Source organism: Camelus bactrianus, chromosome 16 (assembly GCF_048773025.1).
Source record: "Camelus bactrianus isolate YW-2024 breed Bactrian camel chromosome 16, ASM4877302v1, whole genome shotgun sequence".
NCBI lineage: Eukaryota > Metazoa > Chordata > Mammalia > Artiodactyla > Camelidae > Camelus > Camelus bactrianus.
In genome coordinates, this window is record NC_133554.1 from 45,532,043 (window position 1) to 45,555,798 (window position 23,756).

The 23,756-nt window shown below is 36.1% G+C and overlaps 1 protein-coding gene across 3 annotated transcripts in view; it reads right to left on the reverse strand.

The window, feature by feature from the left end:
• Positions 1-23,756, reverse strand: part of KANSL1 (KAT8 regulatory NSL complex subunit 1) — a 164,330-nt gene that overhangs the window by 51,477 nt on the left and 89,097 nt on the right. For all 3 annotated transcript variants that reach the window (XM_074343409.1, XM_074343410.1, XM_074343407.1), the window contains 2 exons: positions 7,363-7,504; positions 955-1,059 (listed from right to left, as the gene is read on the reverse strand). In XM_074343409.1, the coding sequence (XP_074199510.1) occupies positions 955-1,059; positions 7,363-7,504 (247 nt within the window). The remainder of the gene's footprint in view (positions 1-954; positions 1,060-7,362; positions 7,505-23,756) is intronic.

Genomic DNA, 23,756 nt, shown 5'->3' on the forward strand with positions numbered 1-23,756 from the left:
TTGGCATTCTGCTCTTTATTTAAAACTACCTTCCAGTTAAGAACTATCAATCTCTTAATGTCTTCACATTTATCCCTAGAATCAGCAGCTGGCTTTCTTTTAAGCTCTCTCATTAGGAAAGTTAGCTTCTACAATATCCTGTCAGTTCCTGCTAACAATGATGATGATAATAAAGGAAACAAGCTTTGTTGATGTGCAGATGCAAGGAGACTAGCTGGTTTAACCTACAATTTAAAGAGCCAGCACTGCTTACTAGCCTCTCAAACAAACTACTGTCACAAGACTTTGGAATTTCTAATAAATTAATAACAAGTTATTAACAAGAAATGTTAGTACTCAGAAAAGCCACTGACCTCTTGGGGAAATGTAAAAAGTAAAAGAAATAAATTTTTTTAAAAAGTGTTCTTGGAATTCAGAAGAAAAACAGATTAATGTTGGTGTTTAGAGAATCAGGGAAAGGGAAGGAATCATGGAAGAGAGATCTAAGTGAGGCCCTAAGGACACAGAAGATTACGAAAAATGACAGCTTTATTCTCATTATAAAATTAAAGGGGGTAACTCAGAGAGCATTTTCAATACTGCTTTGAGTTATACCCCTAGTCCACCCCTTTCATTTTATAGTGGTCCAGAAAGGTTACCTTACTTGTCAAAGGTATCAGAGCCACACGGTCTCCTAACTCCCAGTAATATTCCATAATGTCACACTTGCCCTGTGTTGTCTTGAGAGTTAGGAGCCGCTTTCAAAATTTAAACTCAGCTACACAGCTGCAGGAAGGGGCCCTGAGCTGCCCTATTTAGGAATTCAGATCTTAAAATGCCAAAAGTGATAAAAGGGGATACAACAGTCCCCCTCCTTCTGCCAATGTAAAGATCCTTATTACACAGAATAAACTGTGTGCTGAAGCTACACCCTGAATTCTCACTCATTTCCCCTTTTCTGTCTTTTATACTTACCAATTTATCACTCCCATGATCTGTTTTCACCTCAGAACTAAGTGGAAGAAATAAGTCGGCTGTTGTGTGCTCTGGGGGAGATGCCTCTCCAAGAACTATCAACCCCTGCAAGACAGAGAGAAAAACAGCTTGAGTGGTGCAAACTACAAATTTAATTTAGGAGTTAATATCAAAAGGGTTAGGGGCAGGGAACTGGCTTACAAAAGGCCTTTTCCTTTATCCTATGGTTCTGAAACAACACACACCACCTGCAGCTCTGTTCTCCCAACAGTGGTTTCAACAAAAAGCCTAGCAGTAACCATCACTAAGGCCTAAGACTCAGACCCAAACTTCCTGTTTCTTCCACTTGAATACATGGCTTGTCACCATTTAGCATCTTTTATTCACATCTTCCAGATCTGGAATCTTTATTAGAGTATGGTATTTTATACTATATTACCAACTAGACTATATGTATTAACAGCAGCAATGTAGTTTTTCTAGTTAACCTGATCACAAATGTGGATTAAGGATAACCAAACAGGAAATACTACAATAGTAAATGATGGGCTAAACCCCTGTATCTGAGCAACCACAACCACTGGGTGAAACAAAGGTGGAACAGTCCCTACAGAATAATAGAAATCAAGAACTTAAAAAAAAAACAAAAGTAAAAACAAAAAATGCCCCACTGTTCCACAGGCAACTGTTTCTCACAAGCATAAATATTACTCCAGATTAGGTTCTTTCTTGACAATTTCAAACTCAGATCTTACATTCATTTCAGAAAATAAAAAGTGTAAAAAGAAGTTTTAAATGACTCCACAAATTCTCTCCATAGCCAGCATGGGCCCAGTTTGGTAAACACAGAAGTTAGCTTACCGTGAAAAACAGAAACACATGAATCCCCTATGAATGCAAGCAGAGGTGACCAAAATCACGTTATGACAGTGTGTTACAGATAAGAGACTGGGATGCAAGTGACCAGGGCTTTGTGTGTCTTTGGTTCTCTTTCTCTGGGCTAGAAAATAAGGAGATCTGACTGATAAGAAGGTCTTAATTTTGTATTAGAATCACTTGGAGAACCTTATCAAACTACACCTGCCCAGGTCCAACATCAAATCTACTCAGAATCTCTGGTGAGAAGAGCTGGGTATTTTATATTTTAAAAAAGTTCCCCTGATAAGTCCTAATGCAAGCTCTAAATTGAAAAATACCAGACTTGATCATCTTGATTCAGCAGCATCAGAATTCCCCAGAGAACATTCTAAAATACAGATTTCACAGCCTAAAGACTTTGTATCAATTTGATTTCCCTAGGCCATTATGTTATTGACTCTTACGATCCAATGAACCAGATGATCCCATCCCTAGGGGTCTTTTTAACTCAAAAATCTCTATCAGAAAACAGCCCACTACTCCCTGAAAGCAAGCGAAACAACAGTTACCTATTTAGGAATAAGACTATACCTAGCCTATGCAGAAAATGAAGGCCAGGAGTCTCACCCTTCACCTTCTGACTCCCTAAATCAGAACCAGGATCATGTCTGGACTGCCCAGGCCTAGAGAACCCCGATATCAGGACCAAAGGAACCGGGAAGGGTCGCAGCTGCATGTAGTTGTTAACATACTCTTATAAATTATTCCTCTGTGGAAATACAAGTCTATCCCACACAAGCCCCTCCACCTCCCGAAAAGGAAGGAAAAAAAGAAAAAGAAAAAGGAAGAAATGGGAGAAGCAATTGTGTTAATAAGCCTGATTACAAAACAGGGCAAAAGAAAGCAAGCAAAAAGTAAAGAAAAAAAACAAGTTACATTCTTAGGTTAACTGCTTCTCCTTTACCAATTTCAGATAATAAATGGAGTCAAAGTACAAGGGAAAAAACAACAAAAACCCCACCACCACTTCATTTGTAAAACAGAATTAAGATGCAATTTCACATACTCACTCTCCTATTTCATTCTAAATAGGTCTTTCTTCCCTACTCATCTTAACATAAATCAGTGACCTCACTGTAAAGCACTTCCACAAGACTATCCTGGGCTACCTAGATGAGACATAGCTGTCCATAAGGCCTTATAGCTCTATTAAGATGGAAACTTCAACTGCTTTACCTCAATTTTGAAGTCAGGTGTTCTAGGTTACTGCTATTCCCATTCAGCAGCTTTTCTATCCAGAAGTTTCACTGCATTTTCACCTCTCATTCCCAATAACATTTCCATTCTTAGCAAGTGGTGTGTAATTTGACAGATCAGTCAGAAGAAGGGATAAAAAATTATATAATTAATGTTTTGGACTAGATGTCAATGTTGAAAACTGTGCTAAGAGAAAGAAGTCCCCTTTAGCAACAGAACTTGCCTGGTCCCTTTGCTTTCCCCTCAGTTTTATTTACCATGTGTGAAATTTCAATAAGTATGTACAAGAGAAATGATGAAAAGGCTCCAACAGCAAATGTGTCAGAAAATGCTCTGGAGTCAGATAAATAGCCCAGAGTTGAAATTTAGCTCTGCCACTCTGTGCATTAGCCAACACACATGAATATACCTGTATGCAGTACACACTTAAGGTACAGACATTATTTTCCTTTCTTGGTCTAAGACATAGGAGCATCTCTAAAAAAAAAATAAGCTGACTTAATATGAAAGTTGAAACATAACAGTACAGAGAAGACTATAAAGGAACTCCTAGTAACTGTATCCCTTCTCCGAAGAGCAGCAAGAATCATTCTCAAAAGAGACTCTAAAAACTGACTTAGCTTGGAAGGCCGTACTTGAACTCTGAAAGAAATTGATAATCATCTAGCAGTAGTTCTCAAATACTTTCTTTTTTGGAATATGTCACTTTAAGAAAGTTAACATGCTAGAAAATAAATCCTTAAAAAGAGAAAAAGAAAGCCCTACTCTCCAATTCCCCATCCAAAGACAAATTATAACTCTACAGTTGACCACAAAACCTAGATTCATCTCATGAAAAGGCTTGTACAACCGTGGCAACTGGGGTAAATTTTGGAGCAGGATGGGAAGTGGGAGCATCATCCACTACTAAAATACAGGAGTTGGGGTTTAAAAATCTCATATCAAAAACTCAAAAATTGTTACGCACCTAAAACAACAGCTAACTTGAGCAACAGAGTCAAATACTCGAATTTCTCTGCCCTAACTTGGTTATATGGCCATGAACAAACTACTTGATCTCTCTGACCCGCTATTTATCTTTAAATTTGTGACTAACAGTAAAATACTTAGTACAGTGTCCGGTGTATAGTAAATGCTCAAAGACTTCTATTATTATAGTGATACATGAAGATCAAATGCATGTCAATATATCTTTGAGAGAAATTCCATTGCTTATTTGTTATACTGGGTTGTAGAGTGTTGTCCCCCACCCCACATCAAATTTATGCCACCTCTGCAGGGCATAAACAGGGTCTTTGCAGACATAATCAGGTTAGGGCCCCTTTAGTGTGGGCCCTAAATCCCAGTATGACTGGTATCCCTATAAGAGAGAAATCTGGAGACACAGTGAGAGAGAAGATGCCTATATGAAGATGAGGGCAGAAGTTGGGAGTGATGCAGCTATAAAGAGAGAACACCACGGATTGCCAGCAACCACCAGAAGCTTATAAAAGGCAAGGAAAGACTCTTCATTAAAATCTTCAGAGGAAGTATACAGGCCTGCCTACACCTTGATTTAATTCCAGCCTCTAGAACTGTGGGACAAAAAATTTGTTGTTTTAAGTTTACCATCCAATTTGTGCTATGGCAGCCCCAGGAAACTAATACATTTGTTTTAAAAAGACATCAGATAACTATAAATGTTTAATAAAGCTGTGAATATTCTTGATATATTACTTATTGAGATTATCATTCTACTTTTATACTTCCTGTCAGAATTTTATGACATTGTGTATTCATACTAGAGACAAAGAAAATGTACTATAATCTAGAATGCCTTATGTTATAGACCATGAAACTGGGGCTTAGAAATGTTTAGTGATTTTTCTTCCCAAGGTTATGGTAGCAAAGCCAGGACTAGAAACAAAAGATTACCAAGTCCAATGTTTCTCTAATACATTCTACCCTGAATGGTGAAACCTGTGGATAATCAATATATACACAAAACTTCAAAATAACTACTTTCAAGATACTTAGAAATATCTAAGACTTTTGAAAGTTTCCCCAAACTTCTGTCATTACTGCTGAGTTATGAGCCAAAGAACAAAGCAGGAACCAAAAGTGAAAACTTGATTGCACACAGCTAGGTAGACTATAAACTAAGATATACTACCAAAATACTTCTCTGAAGTATGCATCAAAAGCATAAAAGTATCCACGCTGTGACTTAGGTAAAGATGTTTACTATAGCATGATTTACAATATAATTTTAACAAAGAGCATAACTGAAATAGTCAACCAGAAAAAGTAATAGAATGTAGCAAACAAAAATAACGCTTCCCCAAAAAAGTAACAGGAAAATGTTCAGGGTTCATATGTAACATGACTATTAAGAAATTATTTATGTGCAAAGAAAACACAAGTAGTGGGAGAAAATATGCTCAAATGTTCATAGTGGATTATTTTTGAGTTTCGGTTCTGCTTTTTGGGAAAAAGGGTCAAAAAGAGACTTTTCATTCATTCATTCATTTTGGAGTTTAGGTTTATAGCAAAATTGAGATAAAAGTACAGAGAGAGCCCATATTTTTTGTCTTTTTAGACTTTTTATTTTCTTAGTTTCCTAAGAATTGATAAACAGTATTTCATCAATTCTAAGATATACTTTTTCACATCTCAACGTCTTCTAAATCAGGATGCATCTCACTTTACCAGAAATCATTTCTTAGTGGCACATAACACAATGGTGCATTTTACAATCCATAACATTGTTGAGTTTGTGAAATATAGTAGTTACATAATGAGGAACTAACATATACATATATATAAACACATAATACATATAATTACATATACATGTAAAATAGATAAAGCAACAGATATTATTATCACTGTACTAATCTCAGTTACTACTGAGAGACTCTAGTTCTCAAATACTGAAATTCCAACTTAACTACTGGCTATAAAAACCTAGCCAGAGACACTGAAGAGGTGTCCCTGACAGAGCAAGGCTGTTTTTCTCCCCAGAATAGGCATATCCAGTCATCTCCTAGATGTTGTTATAATCATTTCAGCTCACATTCTACAAATATCACTTAATTTCCTTTGTGAAGAAGAGCTAAGGAAAGCATATTTACCACCCTTGATGAGTATTTTCACATTTAATTCCTCACTTGCTCTAGCTAATTTTTAAGAAGTTAGTTAGGATCTAATGTGCCCTACCCCAAGGGAACAAATTATTTAGGGAAAAAAAAAAGTTAAGTCCTCCAGACTTTGCCCTCAATTATAATATGCTCTTCTGAGCTTTTGGAGAATTACATATAAACCCATTTTGAAAAGAAGCTCGAAGAATGCTCCAGCGAAATGTCTGGTATAAAAGCTTACATGATATACACAGGAGGCTGCAGGACTTATACTTCAAACTCTTACCTTTTTGTTCATCTTGTCAGTTAGTCATCCTTTAACTTTCGTCCTACTAATTAATGCATGCAGTTCACAGTATAGCAATTTCCTTAAGGCTCTGACCAGCACCAAGGTAGGACAAAAAAGTGTTGTGACACTTATGAGCAGGAGACACTTCATCTAGACCCATGTGTTCTGTCACGGAGCTCACTGCATCAAGCTAGTAATACACAAAGCAGCCTGCAAGAACATAAGCTCCAAGAAAGGACGCTTTTAATTTTACTACTGTGACTCCACTAAGGAGAAAAGCGCTGGTACACAGTAGGCACTCAACTGTTAGTTGAATGGACTTCTTTTCCATGTACATCCATCCCTCAGTCAAACCCAAAATAAGCAGAGGACATTTTTCAAACTTGATTTTTCAAAAGAAAAACTACACAAGCATCACTGTCAAAGATAACAGCTGTATGGTAAGAATCAGTCCTCTGCAAACAACAGGATATGGGAAAATGAAAATCCTCATCACCAGTGCCTAATCTTGCCTGAATGAGATTTCAGAAAAACCCTGAAGCAAAAAAATAAGATGGCAATTCGCAGTCATCACCACTTTTCTATAAATATAACAAATATGACAGTTATGATCAATGGCTTACATTATAGTGTCTTTTTTTTTATGTTCCCTATGAGCCCAGATATGCAAACTGCTTTGTTCTAAACCCACGTTCTAATTTAACATTATACTCTAACAGTGTTGTCTGCACTATACTAAGTAACATCAGGCTCTTAAACAAATTATACTGTATCAGATCATATTAAATCATTCTCTGACATAGTTAAAAGTTATTGAGGGATGGGGAAAAAGGATTAATGGTAGTTTTTAGCTGGGCTGAGAAAGACCAGACACTTATCCCTTACCTTATTAGCACGTATCTGTTTGTAAATATCTGTTTGCTGCCGAATTCGATATTCCAAGTCAGAAACATGAGCCTGAAGCCAGTTCCAGCGGCTGACAATAGCTGCTCGGTCTGCAGCCCATCTCCATTCTGACCTGCGCCTCCTAAAAGGAAATAAATTGAGTGAAATTCAAGAGTAGCAGAAATATTTATACCAAATGGGAGTGGGAGGGTTTTAACGTCTAAACACCCCTATACAGACCAACTCTAGTATCAAGAAAATCTCAAGATGTGTCACCGGACACGTGGGGATATAACTCTTCACAGGTAACTTCCCAAATTAACTAGCTGAAACTGCCTTCTAGTATCCTGATCCTGTGGCAAACAATTTTCTTTATCACTTTAATTTCTCAGGAAATTGAAATATTTTCTACTTTATGACATATAAGGAATAAAGATTATCTACACAGAAAATCCAAGACACCACAAATTATTAAAGGTAACCAAGAATTCAGCAAAGCCGCTGAGTAAAAGATCAACATACCAAAATTAATAGTGTTTGCAAGTGCCAACAAACAGAAAATACTCAATTTTTGAAAAGCACGATTCACAATACCAACAAATGCTAATATTATACACAAAAGATCTTTGCAGAGAAAATAAAACCTGAAAAACTTAAGAGACCTACATAAATGGTGAGATACATTTTTTTAAGATGGCAATTTTTATATCTATAAATTCAAATAAGCTCTGATCAAATTTCCCACAAGGGTTTTAATGGAAGCTTACAAACAGATACAAAAATCCACATTGAAAAAAACACTAGAGAAATTCTAAGGAAAGTATGATGAAAACTCACACTTCAGACTCAATGTAAAGCTATGGTAATTAAGGCAGTCTAGAAAGACAAAAACACCAATGAGACAGAATACAGAACCCCCAAACTTAGAACTGGAATATAACAGATGGCCATTCATCTCAGTGAAGAAAGACTGAATTATTCAATAAATGGCCTTGAGATGCCAGTTCTTCAGATGATTCTTTATGATACATTCCTTAATTTTGGCATTCCTAAAGCTGAAAAGCCAAACTCAAAATTTAGTTAATTTTCAACATACTACATAAGACATAATAAAGTTAAAAGCAAGCTACTGGTTGGTAGAAGATATCTGTAACACACATAACTAACTAAAGATAAAACATCAGAATATATAATAGAACTCCAAAAAGAGGTTAAAAAAAAGACAATCTAACAGAAGATGACTAAACAGAAAAGTCACATAAGAGAAATCCAAGTGGTCAATGAATACATTAAAAAGTGCCATGCCTCATTAGATTCTGGTTAAAATATTAGGTCAAATATTAAGAAGTCATTTCAAACCCAGAATGGAAAAACCAAGTGTTGGTGAGATGAGGAAAACAGCAATTTATACATTGCCAAAAACAATAAAAAGTGGCACCATCACTTTTAAAGAGTTAATTTGTAAACACTTGGCTAGGTGGAAGATGTGTATACCCAACCATCATGAAATTCTACTCCTGAGAACATAACCTACATATCTGCACGAAGAAGCAGGTTCACTGCAATAGTTTGTAGTAACTAAAAATCAGTTACAATCTAATTTGCTAATGTAGGGAAGCAGATAAACTATGATTTATTCCGTTAATGGATTTTTCTATAGCAATAAAAACAAATTAACTAGAACTATCTGTATCAACATGACTATCTCAGAAGACAATGTTGAATGGAAAAGCATAAAAACTAAATTATTAATAAGCTAAACAAAAATAAGTACTATTATTGATACATACAAGCAGTAAAGGAATTTAATGGAGTATTGTTTATCAACTTAATTATTACTGTATGTGTCAACAAGACTAAATGTCAACTATGTGGAAAGGAAAAACTATAAAAGTCTGATAGAAAATAACAACATTTTCATATTAGAGGGGGTATGTGGCATCTGGTATATTCAGTAACAAAAATATTTTATGATCTTCCACAAAGTTCTATTTCAAGAAAGAAGCCACAGTCATACTGCCCCTTAGTCCCATCTCCAAACAGGTTATTCATACTCACTACTACAAGTTTTAAGTGAATGTAAGTGAACTTTAACACAGTCTACTGATAGGGTGAAATACAACATAATGAAAGAGAACAAATCTAACCACGCTAGGGTTGGAATGAGTTAATACTTAATCATACCACAATAGTTAAGACCAAGGGTAGCAATGATATTTTACTGTATATGGTCCAAATATAAGCCATTCAAGCCAACTATTGTGATAAAGTACTACCCAATTATTTCTCTTTAGAAACAGACATTTTAATAGTTCCCTGATCTTGATGGGATCAGCACAAGATATAAACATACTCTCTTTTTTAAGTACTGTTGTCTGGGTCAATGCCAGCTGCAGATTGAGTTCTAGCCCAAATTCAGGAAAGAACTCAGCAAGTCAAATATAACCTCTGGATCATTCTGGAACTATAAAAATGTCTCCTCTTTTCTAAAAGAGGCAAAGCTAGTTAACACTTATATCTTATTTTCAACTTCCATTGCTCTTCAAGGTTTGCAACCTTCCTGCAGAATCTCTTAGTTTTATAGGTTTATTTCATTTCTGAAACTACCACAGTAACAAGTCCCATCTATCACCATCTAGTAACAACCTCGGCTACCTCTCCTACGTCACGGATTACTTCTCCAAAACAGATTCTTCTCAAACCTTATTTCTTCCTGACAATCTTACATGTAACGAACCACACAGGGACTCTGCTGCTTTACAAATCCCAAGTCTTCAAGGAAACAATAAAGTAGAAAGGGAGTCAAATATCATAAAAGGCAGCAATTTGAAGCCAAAAGGTGATTAATAAAATTAACACAACATCCATTTAATGACAGTTTATTTATTCACAGACAAATTTGTTTTAACAACTGACAATGGCTAGCCAAAATAATACTCTAATGTAGAAAACGAAAGCAAGGGAAAGATGATTTCTTGGCCAATTTGCAGCACTTCCTCCTTAGTCACCCTTGATGGACAAAGAATCCTGGCAGTCTCTCCCTATGATCTTGAACTTAGCTCATAAGCTTTCTCATGAAAGTGTTCCAGGACACCAAGCACTCAAAATTGGCAGGAAAGATGAAACCTACTGTTATTTCTGAATTTAGACACATTGTAACCAAAAGAATTTTTCTCTTTTTCTTTCTTGTTTGATGTCAACGAAAAAAAGAGAAAGAAACCAAAACATTTTAAATGCTATGTGAAAGTCTGAGAATACAAAAGAAAATTCCTTAAAACATTTCTTTTCTCAAGAACTTCGACAAATACATTTCTTCTTTTGATATTAAGGAACACCCCTTTTCAATTTTCTTAAAGTCAAAACTAACAGGTCTGCTATACAAGTATTCTTCTAAATAACAACGTAAAACCAAGCCTCCTAGTATTTTTGGTGAAGGGGGAGATTGGCTAATAAACTAATTAAAGACAGACAGCATCTAGGCAAGATTGCAACCCCCAATTTATGAACAGGTTTCATTCTACAAATACATTTGTCATGATAGTTTTGAGCTGGAAGTGATTTTCAGCAGGAAACATTAACAATGTTGTAATTAATGAAAAATGGAAGACCTCACCCCAAGTGTCCAAAAAGTATCTTGTGTTCAAAAATACCAGCAAAATGAACAGAAAGCTGAACTGTTAACAGTGAGAGGTGTGTAGTTAGCAAGTCTGAGGTGAGCTGTGAAGATGTTACCACATCCCAGTGACAGAGTAGCATACCACAAAACACAGTGCAAGAGTAACACCTTCAAGCATAAGAGCTTATGTCTTCTTTTTCTTTAACAAAAGCAGCATGCCACAGAAACTCAGTTTACCAGAGGCAGAAGTGGATGTCGCCCCAAATATTCAAAATGTAAGTTTACTACTCTGATTATTTACAGCTCAAAAACAAGAGACACTGATTTAAAAGTAAGGTCATGCTTAAATAAAACTTCAAAAAAGAACATGTGACTAAGGTTGCAGAGTGATACTTAATGCAAACAGAATGATGAACTGGTTTCTAATGTAGTCATTATCAATAATGAAAAAGATGTAGGTTCCAACACTGAAGGGTCTTTTAATTCATATTTTGTTCCTTGCTTTTATAAATGTTTTATTGGTAAGTCTCCTTTGTCTGCATGTGCTGTATAAAAATCCATTAAACTTTCACACAATGATTTTTTGTCACCTAAATGCAGGAAGATACAGTACCAATATTTGCTTTTCTAATACCACCTGAATAGCAAATTTTAATGATGCCAGCTGTGTACCAGTATTTATTTATATAAAATAGTGTATGTTGTATAAATAGATTTCTTTTTTAGCTATGTGGACTTAATCTTTAATAGTTCTTTTTATAGGGTTAATAGAATATTACCACATATCCAGAACTTAAGATGTTCCATGGGCTCTAGGAATAATTATTTACTTGAACAAAAAATCATTTCCTCTAAAAAAGAGCTGTTATATTTATAAACACTTTAAAGCTAAATAGTGGGAAGTACTGAAAAAGTTAGGGCTCAGGTTACATGTTGGCCAATGTAGGAAACAAAAAGGGATTTAATTTTTGTTTTTAATTCTTTAAAATCATCTTGAAGGGTAATATTAATGGAAATGCTTCATTAGAAGAGGACAAACAGATCAAACACAGGGACTTTGGTGTAAGGAGATTTAATCCTCTTAAGTGTGAGGACCAAGCTACTTCTAATTTTATTACAAATTAGAAATTATCCATTGAATTTTCAAAGGTGTCAATGATAAAACCTTTTCTTCTGCACCTTAAGAATCACTTAACTCAGAGATGGTTATCACTAACTTTGCTAAAAGAAAAGCACCAAGAAATATAATTTCTACTAACACAGAGAAAAAATAAAGATTTGCAATACTATTCCCTTTACTACCAACTGTCAGTAAGTTCAACAAAAGGTATTAATAATCCTAACTCTTTGTATTTGATAAATCCTATCTTCTATGCCTATAGCACTGCCACAGACAGCAGTGGTAGATATTGTACTTCCTTTTCTCAAAAATAAACTACAACAAAAGCTGATTTATCTAAAAGTAACACTGAAGCTAGGCACTGAACCATGTCAAACACCTGACCTAGCACTGCCTTTAAGTCACTTAGCTCTTTTCCAGGATGGGAAAACTTAAAGTTCAGTTGAACAATGTCAGTGGGTTATACTTTTCCCTGATCTAGAAATCTTTAAAAATCTCATTAAAGTAACCATACGCTGCAAAGACCAGATGGTGGTAATTCCATCTTCGGTTCTGATTTCAGCCCTATCTCTAATTCTTTCCTTTTATGCAAACAAAGGTTCCATTAACAAGATAAAAGTAAAATGATTGTTCACAGCAAGTTATACAGTACAATGTTCAATCAAAAACTGTGACAGAGTTCTGTGCTACTTGCAAATGTGCAAAAAAAAATTCTGTCATCTCTAAGGTTCTTTAGATGACTTATAAAACCAATAAAACAGAGTAAGTAAAATTGAGATCATCCTTGAACATTCAGAGCACACAGTTGCTAGATTCACAGTATCCAGGGTTAAGAGTTAGCATCACTATGGGACAAGAACAAAATCTTGACATCACTAAGGGTCACATAAAAAATGTGTACTTAAAAGAAAATGTATACTTAAAAAAATGTGTACTTAAGTATTAACTATCTAGCTCAAAGGTAATGTGAAAAGAATAGGTATAAGAGCAGGAAGACAGGCTTAAGCCAAGTTCTCACTCCTGTTTACTTTGTATGATCCTACACATGTAAACTGACCTCTGGAAATAACAGCAACATCTGCCTCACAGGACGTGGCCTTCATAAAATGATGGAATCCTAACTGCAAAGTACAATATGTGTATTAGAAAAGAACAATTATTAAATAAATTTGAACCTTAGATTCCAATTCCATATCATAAAAGATACAAAAGAGAAATAAAGAGATGAAAAGAAATCTCTAAGAGGCAGATAATCAGGAAATAGGTGTTTTCAGTTAGTTATGAATTCTGAGAGTTTCTTGGGTGTTGGGCTTCACAGTCATGTAAAGAAATTCTACTCTGAGCAGGAAATTCAACGTAGTTCATTAGAACAGACACTCTATTCAGCCACAACTTCAATTACATTACGTGCCACCCCCACCCAACTGATAGAGATGAAGGAATAAAGTACAGAGGACAGGGTGGGGGAAAAACCTAATTGTCTAGCACCAAATAGATCCCACATGTTTTAGCTGTAAAGTAAAACTTATATAGATGAGAATGGCTTAAGAGACAGTTTGTACCTGTCACTCTAACCAGGTTACATCAGCTTTCCAGAGATGTCTGTAGCAATAGGAAACCAACCAACGTACCAGAGCCAACTCTAAATTGCCAATTCATCCTGATAAAGCCTAAGGGAGTTGAACACTTAACCCCTTTGTCTTACTGTTTAAACCAGATTATCTCTGAAACTGAAATGAGATTTGTCTATTCAGGCAGATTATTTCAGCTAAGCTTTCAACCCACCAGGAATTCTTCCTCCCTTCTGCCCTCCGTTTAACAAATATTTAAGCACCTATAATTTACCAGGAATTATACTGGGTGCTGGGGATACAATAAAAATAAACAAGAAGGGTGACTCATTAAGCTTAGAGTTTAACGGGGAAAACAATCATGCAAAATGTGAGATAAGAGATCATAAGTATCACATCAGATTTAGATTGGATGATCTGCAAGATTTCTCTATGGTATAAATATTTTAGCCTGAGCTCCAAAGAGTAAGTTAGGACCTGGACAAGCAAACTAGCCAGGATAAGAGGTATGGGTAGGGGATTTGTAGAGGTATAGAAGATCCTGAGCGTTGTGGTATGTCTCAGAAGAAGAAACAACACGTATACAGGTTAAGTGGAGCTCAGACAGTGAACAAGGGGGAGAATGCACGGGAGCTGACACTGGATATAAGTAGGTAGGGCCAGATCATACAGGATTGTTATCTATGTTAATTTTATGAAACAATATAAGGAGTCCTGATCTTGGCCTATGTTCTTTCATTTATCTTGGAACTCGTATTTTAAATGAAAAAATTTCAAATACAAGCTAAGGGATGTAATGAACTCCCACATTACCATCAACTATCAACTCCTGGCTAATCTTATTTCATCCAAAACATCTATTACCCCATCCCCACAGATCAATTTTGAAGCCAATCCCCGTCATAAGATCACTACACCTGTTTTAAAAAAAAAAACAAAAAACATATATATATATATATATATATATATATATATATATATAAGATAAATTCACTTTACATACACACATACTTTTGTAATCGAAAAAACAGTAGTTCTTTAATGTCAAGTACCTAATTATTGGTCAGATTTCCTCAATTGTCTTAATTGTCTGGTCCAAATCAAAGTCAAATAAGATCCACAACTACATTTGGTTAATACATCTCAAATTTGTAAAAAGTTTCTTCCTTTTTGCCTCGCAACTTATTTGTGGAAGAAATAGAGCTCTCTGTCCTTTAGAATTTTCCACACTGTGAATTTTGCTTGTACTCTTTCACAAAGCCCACACTTTTGAATTTTATAAACTGACACTGCCAAACTATCTTTTGTTATTTATTATTCTGTAGATCAGCTGATAAGTTATTTGTACATTCAACTTTTTCATGTTTGAGATAGATACTAAAAAAACACACCCAACCTTTAAAGAAATACATAAGGTACTTCACATTCTTAATGCCTGTATGTCAAACTTTTTATTAATCATGGTAACATATACATAATATATAATACATAAACTGCCAGGCACAATTAAAGTCAGAAACATTATAATTCTCCAACACAGACCCTCAGCAGTCCTAAGGCCTATCTGTTTGTCCTATGTGAGTCTTCAATTTGAAAATACACAGGAGCATCTTGTATCCCTAAAAATCACCTCCCTCTGGGAAAGTCTTCTGGTGAACTGGAACTCACAATTCATTACTTTGTATTCTTCAAGCTTAGTGTGATCCCCAAGTCATGTCATACATATGACTGACTGGTCTTCAACTAGATTATCCATGCCTTCTTATAGGCACCACCTACCATGTGTTTTAACTATAAATCAATTTTCTATATCTGCATACATGTAGTTTACAATTAGGGAATTTCTAAGAAGTATAAAAAATATGAGACTCACCTAGCCAATGGCTTGTCCTGCTTAATTTTCAAACTTGAACACCTATCTGAAATCTGAAAGACCTGAATGCCTTAGACATACTGAAGTGTCCTTATGGAGACAAATTTAGCATTACAAAGACTGATGGAAGGGGCATATAGTTCTCTGTGGCTAGCTATAGAACTGGACATGGAATCTGAGCATGAACATTCAGAACAAATTACTAGCCTAGTTACTGTGCCTTTATTAGAAACCAGGTCTGCTATGTTTCTAGAGTAAAGTAAAATGACATAGTTAATACTGAAAGGCTCCCAGTTATTCAAAGAACTGCTAGTTCAGAGTGGCTCTGAGGAGTGAACCAATCAAATCTCTGCCTATGTTTCTGCCTAGAGAATTCATCTTTTTAGAGTAGATTCCATTTTAGAACCTTTCAAAAATCAAACCCAAGGTTAGAAAATTCAAGTTCTGTATGTGATACTAATTCCTCCTTTGAAAATCCTAAATAGTTAAGTAATCCCATTCACTCAAAAGCCATAAAGTATAAGAGTAGCTATTATTTGATCCATCTTACTCACCAAGGCAAGAGACTGACAAGGATCGTATCTTACAACTTAAAATACCTACTGTAAGTGGCATAAGACTCAGAAGCTTCTCACAAACATTACAATTAAGATTGAAAGAAAAACAATCCTCCTCTCTTAAGCATTTATTCCCCAACTCCCCAGCCCTGGGCTCCTTTAAGGAGAGTGAGAGTAGAAAAGCACAATGTATTCAGAGGGAGGAAGAAGGGGGAGGGAGAACAACATCACTTCTTTTTCCAAGGCTGGGAACTTGTCTCTGGCTATCTCTACAACAATCAAAGACAATTTTATATTTAGCGCCAAAGATTAACTGTAGTATAATAATAGAATGCCTATAGAGAAACATTTTTCTCCTTACTTTAAAAATAAAATAGTTTGTTAGAAAGAACATAACAAACACTAAATTCTAAATCCTGGCCCTGCCACTTAGCTAGCTACTATCACAGAGCCAGCTACTGAAAGATGAAAAAACAAAAGTTCTTATTAACGTCAACCTCCAGGAGTGCTGTTCCAACTTTAGTGTATGTTAAGAATTATCTTAGAGTTGAAGTGAGTCCCAGGGATCTGCCTGAATAAAAAGCCTCATAGATAGTTCTTATGCAAGAAATATGTTAAGAACATACTTTCAGAAATATTATTCAGAGCTACAGAGGTTGAGGAACAAAGGATACGTCTTCAAGAAAATTAAGTTGAATCAAAAATCAATTTGTTAGTTAATTTACCAGTTCTTAAAAATAAGTAGAACTTCTGGTCCAGGCAAGATGCTGTAGACTCCTTTCTCCTAGTTCATCCCTGCTAAATCCAACTATAAACCCTGGAAATAATCCAAGAGGCAACTCAAGAAAAACTGAAAGGTGCAAAGAGGAAGGTGAACTGGTTAGGGACATCAGGACTAGAAGAATAACATAGAGGCAAGGCATCTAAAAAATTCCATTCAACAGAAAGTAACTGAGGTCTGGTGTTTCCTGATTTCAAACCTCATGATAAAAAGTAGCCCAGACAGGCTTGTCACTCCCCTGGATGGAATTTGAGTACCACCCACGATACCGGGCTAGCCCTGTAGCACAGCTAATAGTAAGAGGACAGGGGAAACATTATTACCCCATTTCTCTCTTTCCTTTTTACAACAAATATTCATTATGTCTAATCTCTCCCCATTACTATTCTCTTAAATCCAAGTTCTCACCCCAACTACTGCACTAAAACAGCTAGTCACCAACGACCTCTACACTGTGCTAAATACAACATCCAATTCTCAGTACTTATCATCCTTGACCATCAGCAGTATCTTACACAGGTAGATGATCACTTGCTCCTCCTTTCTTCATTTGTCTTTCAAGGCATCATATTAACCTGGTTTTTCTCTTGCCCTTTAAAATTCCTTGTAAGACTCCAACTGCTCACACCTTTAAGTCTTGTTTTCTACACTCACTTCCTAGGTGGTCTAATCCAATTTCAGAGCTTTAACTATCATCTATGTTTCTGGCCCTCAAATTCTGTCTAGCCGAGACTGCTCCCTTAAGTTCCAGATTCCCATTATCTACCTGCCTTCAACATCTCCATCTGAATCTCTAAAAAGCATTCGAACTTACAATGTTCAAAACCAACCCTACTCTCCACTCCTTCCCGATCTCTTACACTACCCAAACCTGCTTCAACTGGACAGATCTGTTCAAGTCAAAAGTCTCTGTGTCCTCCTTAACTTCAAGCTCCTCACCCCTCTTTCTCTCTCACAAACACACAACACACATACACACTCCACATTCAGCCCATAAGCAAATCTTACAGGCACTATCTTCAAAACATATTTAGTATTCAACCACTTCTTGCCACCTCACTGAAGCTACTTCGGTCGAAACTGCCCAGGCTATTACAAGAGTCTTCTAAATGGTGTGGCTGCCATCCTTGACCCACATCCCGTCTATTCATGTCTAGCAGCCAGAGTGATGCCCTATGAAACGACAAGTTAGAGTATGTCACTCTTCTCCATATAACCCATTCCAAATACTTCCCATCTCTGAGTAAAAGCCTCAAGTCTTCACAACTGCCCCACATGGTTATGCGGTACCTACTACCTTCCCATCTCTGCTACCTCCCTGGCTTCATCTCCTATCCTCCTCCTGGCTCTTTCCACTCAGTCACTGCCTTCACTGAACATGCCAGGCAAGCCATCAATCACAGGGCCCAAGGTAGACTTTCTCACTTTCTTTAGGTCCTTTCCTCAAAAGTCACTTCAATGAGACCTTCCCTTGACTGCCCTATCTTAAAATTGCAAGCCTTCACCCTTCCCCAAACACACACCCCTTTCTATCCCACATCTTGGTTTTATAATTTGGCCTTAAATATATTTCAATTATCTATCTTATTTATGGCCTGTCCCCCCATTAGAACCCTCTCTAGGAGAGCAGGGATTATTGTCTTGTTCACGATCACATTCCTGGTATCTTGAACAATGCCTGACAAATGGAAGGTAGGCAAGTATTTGTTTAAAGGAAGGGAGGAAAACTGGGAGGGAGAGGGGCAAGGAGGATAGAGGTTAGAACTATGATCCTAACTTCTTCCTTGCAATAGATAAAAACCAAAGGAATTCCAGAGTGAAGTTAACCCTTTTCTCATTTGGTGCCAACAGATCTCATAAGCCACTCTGGCCTCTCCTGCCTAAAATGCAAGATGTGAATTAAGTCCACACTCTCAGTCCAAGCCTACAGAGACCAGGAAAAATAAAGTTATATTACAAAGTGAAAACTGCCAACAAGGTTGTGATCCATATTCTTAACACCTACCAGGCACAACCTGAGTGGTTGCTTATAGAGTACACTATGAATGTTCTGGATACTTCTACACACAATAAAACAGAATTCTCACATCATCTCTATTACCATGCTCTTACCATATACTAATAGTATCTTGAATTATGTAATATATATGATAGTCTAGTTCTAAGTTTCCTGGCAACTTGTGAACTGTCCTCCATATGAACTTAAAAGTTACTTTGTCAGGTTCTTACTTACCACATAGTATATAAATTCACTAACCACCCTACCTCCCCAAAACACCCTTAAGAAAATATTTTGATGACCTATTTACCCCTGAGAGATGAAACTAGTTTGCAGTGCAAAATAACTGAAGGCACAAAGAGACATTTTCACTGTCCTAACAACTGGGAGACATCAGTAAGTAGTGAAATGAATTACAGTGCTCATTATAGCCTAGCATCATGGTTAAGTGCCCAATAAATGGTAGCCTCTGCTGCTCTCACTAACCCCTGACTACCATACCCAGCTGACCTAACTCAGCTACCCTAAGGCACTCCATGCCCTCCCATGTAATGACAAGTATTTGTTTTTGGTAATGTGTATTCCTTAAGCACACCTGAGAAACAGGAACTTATTCTGAAACAAGTTCCAGCATGCTCGGCAGGGTATGTATGGAGGACAGGAGGTGATGATGGAGACAGCTTCACAGGTTATTCTGTAGTGGCCCCTGCAGGGTGGTGGGGTGGGGCGTCAATAAGAAGTTTGAAGTTTTGCTTCACTGTACTCATGTTTCCTCATGAGAATGAAATAACATAGAAATTATAAGAATCACAAATAGGGTTTATATACCATGTGCAGAACAGTGCACATTACATATATTAATTCATGTAACTTAAAAACCCTGTCAGACAGGTACTAGTATCATTATTACCCTCATTTTACTATGAGGAATTTAAGGAAATTAATTTTAAAAGGTTGAGTAATTGCATGTGTTTGGCAGTTAAATACTCTTTTCATTTATTTCAGTATCTTTTCATACAAACTTTCCTCAGTAAATTAAGCACCCTCTCCCTTTTTCACATAATTTTTGAGAAAGTTAATTTGGCAGTGATACTCTTTTAAAGTTCTTTATGTGTCAGGTGTTAAGAATAAGAACTCTGGGCCAGAGTGCCTAGGTCAAGTTCTGGCTCTGCTTCCTATCAGTATTGTTACCTTGGACAAATCACTCATTTCAATTCTCAGAAGAAAGGATGGTGTATTTAACATGGTACTGACATAACCAACTATGTATTTTGGGGGAAGGGAGAGGGGATTTCTCCTTCATACTATATGCAAAAATAAATCTCAAATGTATTAAAGAGTTTAACATAACTGCTACATTGAGGCAGCACTGTTAAAGAACAGAAGAAACCCAAAAACAAGAAAAGTTAATTGGGGGGGGGGGGAATTATCAATTAAAAATTCTCATACCCTTTGATCTAGTTATGCCACTTGTCAAGATCCCCATTCCAAGGAAAAAAAGCATCAATACTTAGGACATTTACTACCAGTGTAACTGAAAACAATCATATTTTTCAAAGTGGAATGGCTGAGTAAATTATAGTACACTTATTATAAGAAGTGTTATGCAATTAAGAATGAGTTAGATCTTTTTGGATTACCTAAAATGATGTCTAAAATACCCTGTTAATTTTTAACAAGCAAATTTCAAAGCATGTTCCCATTTTGGTTTTAAAAAAAACAGAAGTGAAAAAAAATGAATGCATGTATGAGTTAAAAAAAAAAAAGACGTGAAATAATACACAATGGTTAAACATGGATGCAGGAAGGCCTTTGGCTTGTCTAGAGTTACTTTTGGTTGTCACAATGGGGAACAGGGTGATACTGGCACTTTTGGTGGGTAGAGGCCAGTGAGGCTGCTAAAATACTATATCACACAGGAAAGTTCCCCACAACAAAATGTCAGTAGAGCTGAGGTTGAGAAATCCTGCTCTCTAAGACAGACCTTAAAACCACTGCTCAGTTCTCTCATCTATAAACCTAGTGAGTTGAACTAAAAAACCTACACTGTAATTTCTTTACAAGATGTGATGAACCTATAACCAAGGGCGTGAAGTACATCCTGTATGTACAGCTGTAATGTACTGGGGGAAGAGGATATTATTTATAACTAGATAAGATAGTTGCAAGGCTCAATTTACTCCAGATGCTTCAGTTATTTCCCTTAGTTAAAAGACTCATAGACTTTGTAAATCCTAGGACCTTGACCAAGCTGTGAAGCCAAGACTAAATCTCAATCACCCTCTCAAAACATGCCCCAAACTTTAAAACCAAAAGAAATTTAAATAAGACCCAAAAGAGTAAATGACTTTCCCAGAGTCATAAGTCAATTCAGAGTCAGTCAAGTCCTTAAAGCAAACATCAGAAAAAGATCCTCAGATGAGTGTGGCATGCAGACATGGGTTAAGAGTTACACTCTGATTTTAAAAATTACCTTGGTTTCTGTAACGAATTGGCAGAGGTAACAGTGACTCAAATGTCATCTTTTAAAAATTTAACACCTATTTTACTGACTCAGAAATAAGACTACTTGATCAGTGCTACCATGCTGGACATTGTCTCCCTAATAAAAATATGTAAAATTAAGCCTGCTGATCTATTCTTAGAAATAAGGAAGAATCATATAAATAATAGGAAAACATACACTGATCATCCAAACAGCAACATGTGTACCGAAACAAGAAAGAATTCCACCCCATTAAAGGAAATCAAGCCCCTAATCTATTTTATATTTGCATGGCCTTCATGTTTCCTCACTTGCAAAACTGATCACTAGGGTGCTCCCAGCTGTAAAATTCTACCCATCTTTGCTCCTAAATGTCAATTATAAACAGGAGACTCAACGTCTTGCTTACAGTTCAAGGCATGTTCCTGCAAACAAGGTGCCTATTAGTTAATGATGCACTAAAACAACTGGTATGTGAAAGAAGGCATTCTCTAGTTAGTTTTTATGAAGTTACTTATCTGTAAGCCATGGAGTTCCTGAACTATCAACTATGTACTTATCAATCTGTTTACTTTTAAGTGCCATGGACCCAGAATTAGCTTGGGAACAGACCCTAAGTAACTCAACATTTAAAACTAGAACATCTATCTGAACCAGACTGGTCACGCAGCAAAACTATCTTAACGTTAAGTATTGTAAAGAGGGAGAAGGGTACAGGCTTTCTAACTTGCTAAACTAAGACTAGAAAAATTTTACCCAATGTTCTTAAGCAGACTACTATTTTTTTACCTTGGAAGTTTTACATTTTTGATATAGTTTAAAATAATTTTCCCCAGACAGTTTAGTATGACTCCATGTCAACATTTTATTACAATCTTGTAAGCAAGGAAAAAGGTCTCCAATATACTAATTCAACGATAATTCTTGATAGGAATGTTTTAAAGCAGGAAGCAATTGCAGATCATTTTAAACTAGGTAACAAGGAGAGGGATATAGCTCAGCAGCAGAGCATATCCTTAGCACGCACAGGGTCCTGGGTTCAACCCCCAGCACCTCTATTAAAACAAACAAACTAGATAATGAAATGAAAGTAACGCCTAATTGAAAGACTCTTGATTGACTGTTGATAGTCAACTGAGTCACTAGGTAACTTACTTCCCCAAAACTAGGCTTAATCCCATTAAAGTTCATCAAACAAATGCCACAGCATTTTAACAAAAATATTAATTTCTTTCCAGAAGGCTATAAATTACACAAAACAGAAAGATTCTGTCCGAATAAAGTTTGTAACAATTTTTCTTTTCAGTCTCTCCTTGTGATTTAGACACTTCTAAAGATCAGTCCAGGTAAAGGTCTATCTCACTGAAATTTTGTACTGAACATCACAATTTGCTCCAAATTTTCTTTTATAATACTTAGCTGTTTTTATAAGTCAGGCAAGCATAATTATTTTAAAGAAAAGGAGGTTACCAGTTTTTCTTTCTCCCTTGCTGCACTAGAGGAAAAAGAATAAAGCTACAAAGAGTAGCAACAGTTCTGTATCACCACCCCATTAACACCAATTCAACAGTTTCTGAAAGCTAAACAGAAGTCCTAGGAAAACATACATTCTAGAGGTGATCATTTTAGAGATGTATTACATGATGGCACATACAGCTTTTCAGAACTATATGTGATTTCAAACTAAAGATAAAAAGTTCACTATAACATTACCAATGAGAAACTGTTTATTTGTAGAACACTCCCACTCCCACAGAAAGTGTATTTAAAACAATCTAAACAGCTCTAGGGGAAGCCAAGAGATACAATCTTTGTGGAGGGGCAGAATGCTAATTAAGGCAATTGTAAAATATGCACATGAAGTTTTTAACCTTTCTCCAGAGACAGCCAGGATCATAGTAGATGACCACAAAATGCTTAAGCTGCTCATAGACACTAAGCAAACTGCTGGAGAACAAACCTCCAGGGTTGAAAAATACCATAGAAAGTTTGGTTCATTTCACATTTTCTGATTAGTTTAAAACTCACATTACTAATAACAGAATCACAGAAGAACTCCAGGAACCAAGTCTCTTACAGGTATAATAAAGCAATTGGTCTGCTAAGACTTATGGTAGAGAAGAACTGGACCCAACTTCCAACTAAAAGAACTTTCTACCAAACAAAAATTAAACATTTAGTAATTTAGATTTTGCTAGATAGTTGGTTACATATATTTCTCAAAGGAAACACTGTTGAAGTAAAATAACCTATTAAACTACTAGAATCTTTTTTATTAAAGCACAAAGCATGTAAAGTAGATCATGAAGGAACAGTAACTCAATTCATTTGCATCCTGTGACTTTATTCTGTCTCTAGCAGCGGCTCCCATCATTTCTAAGTACAATGCAAT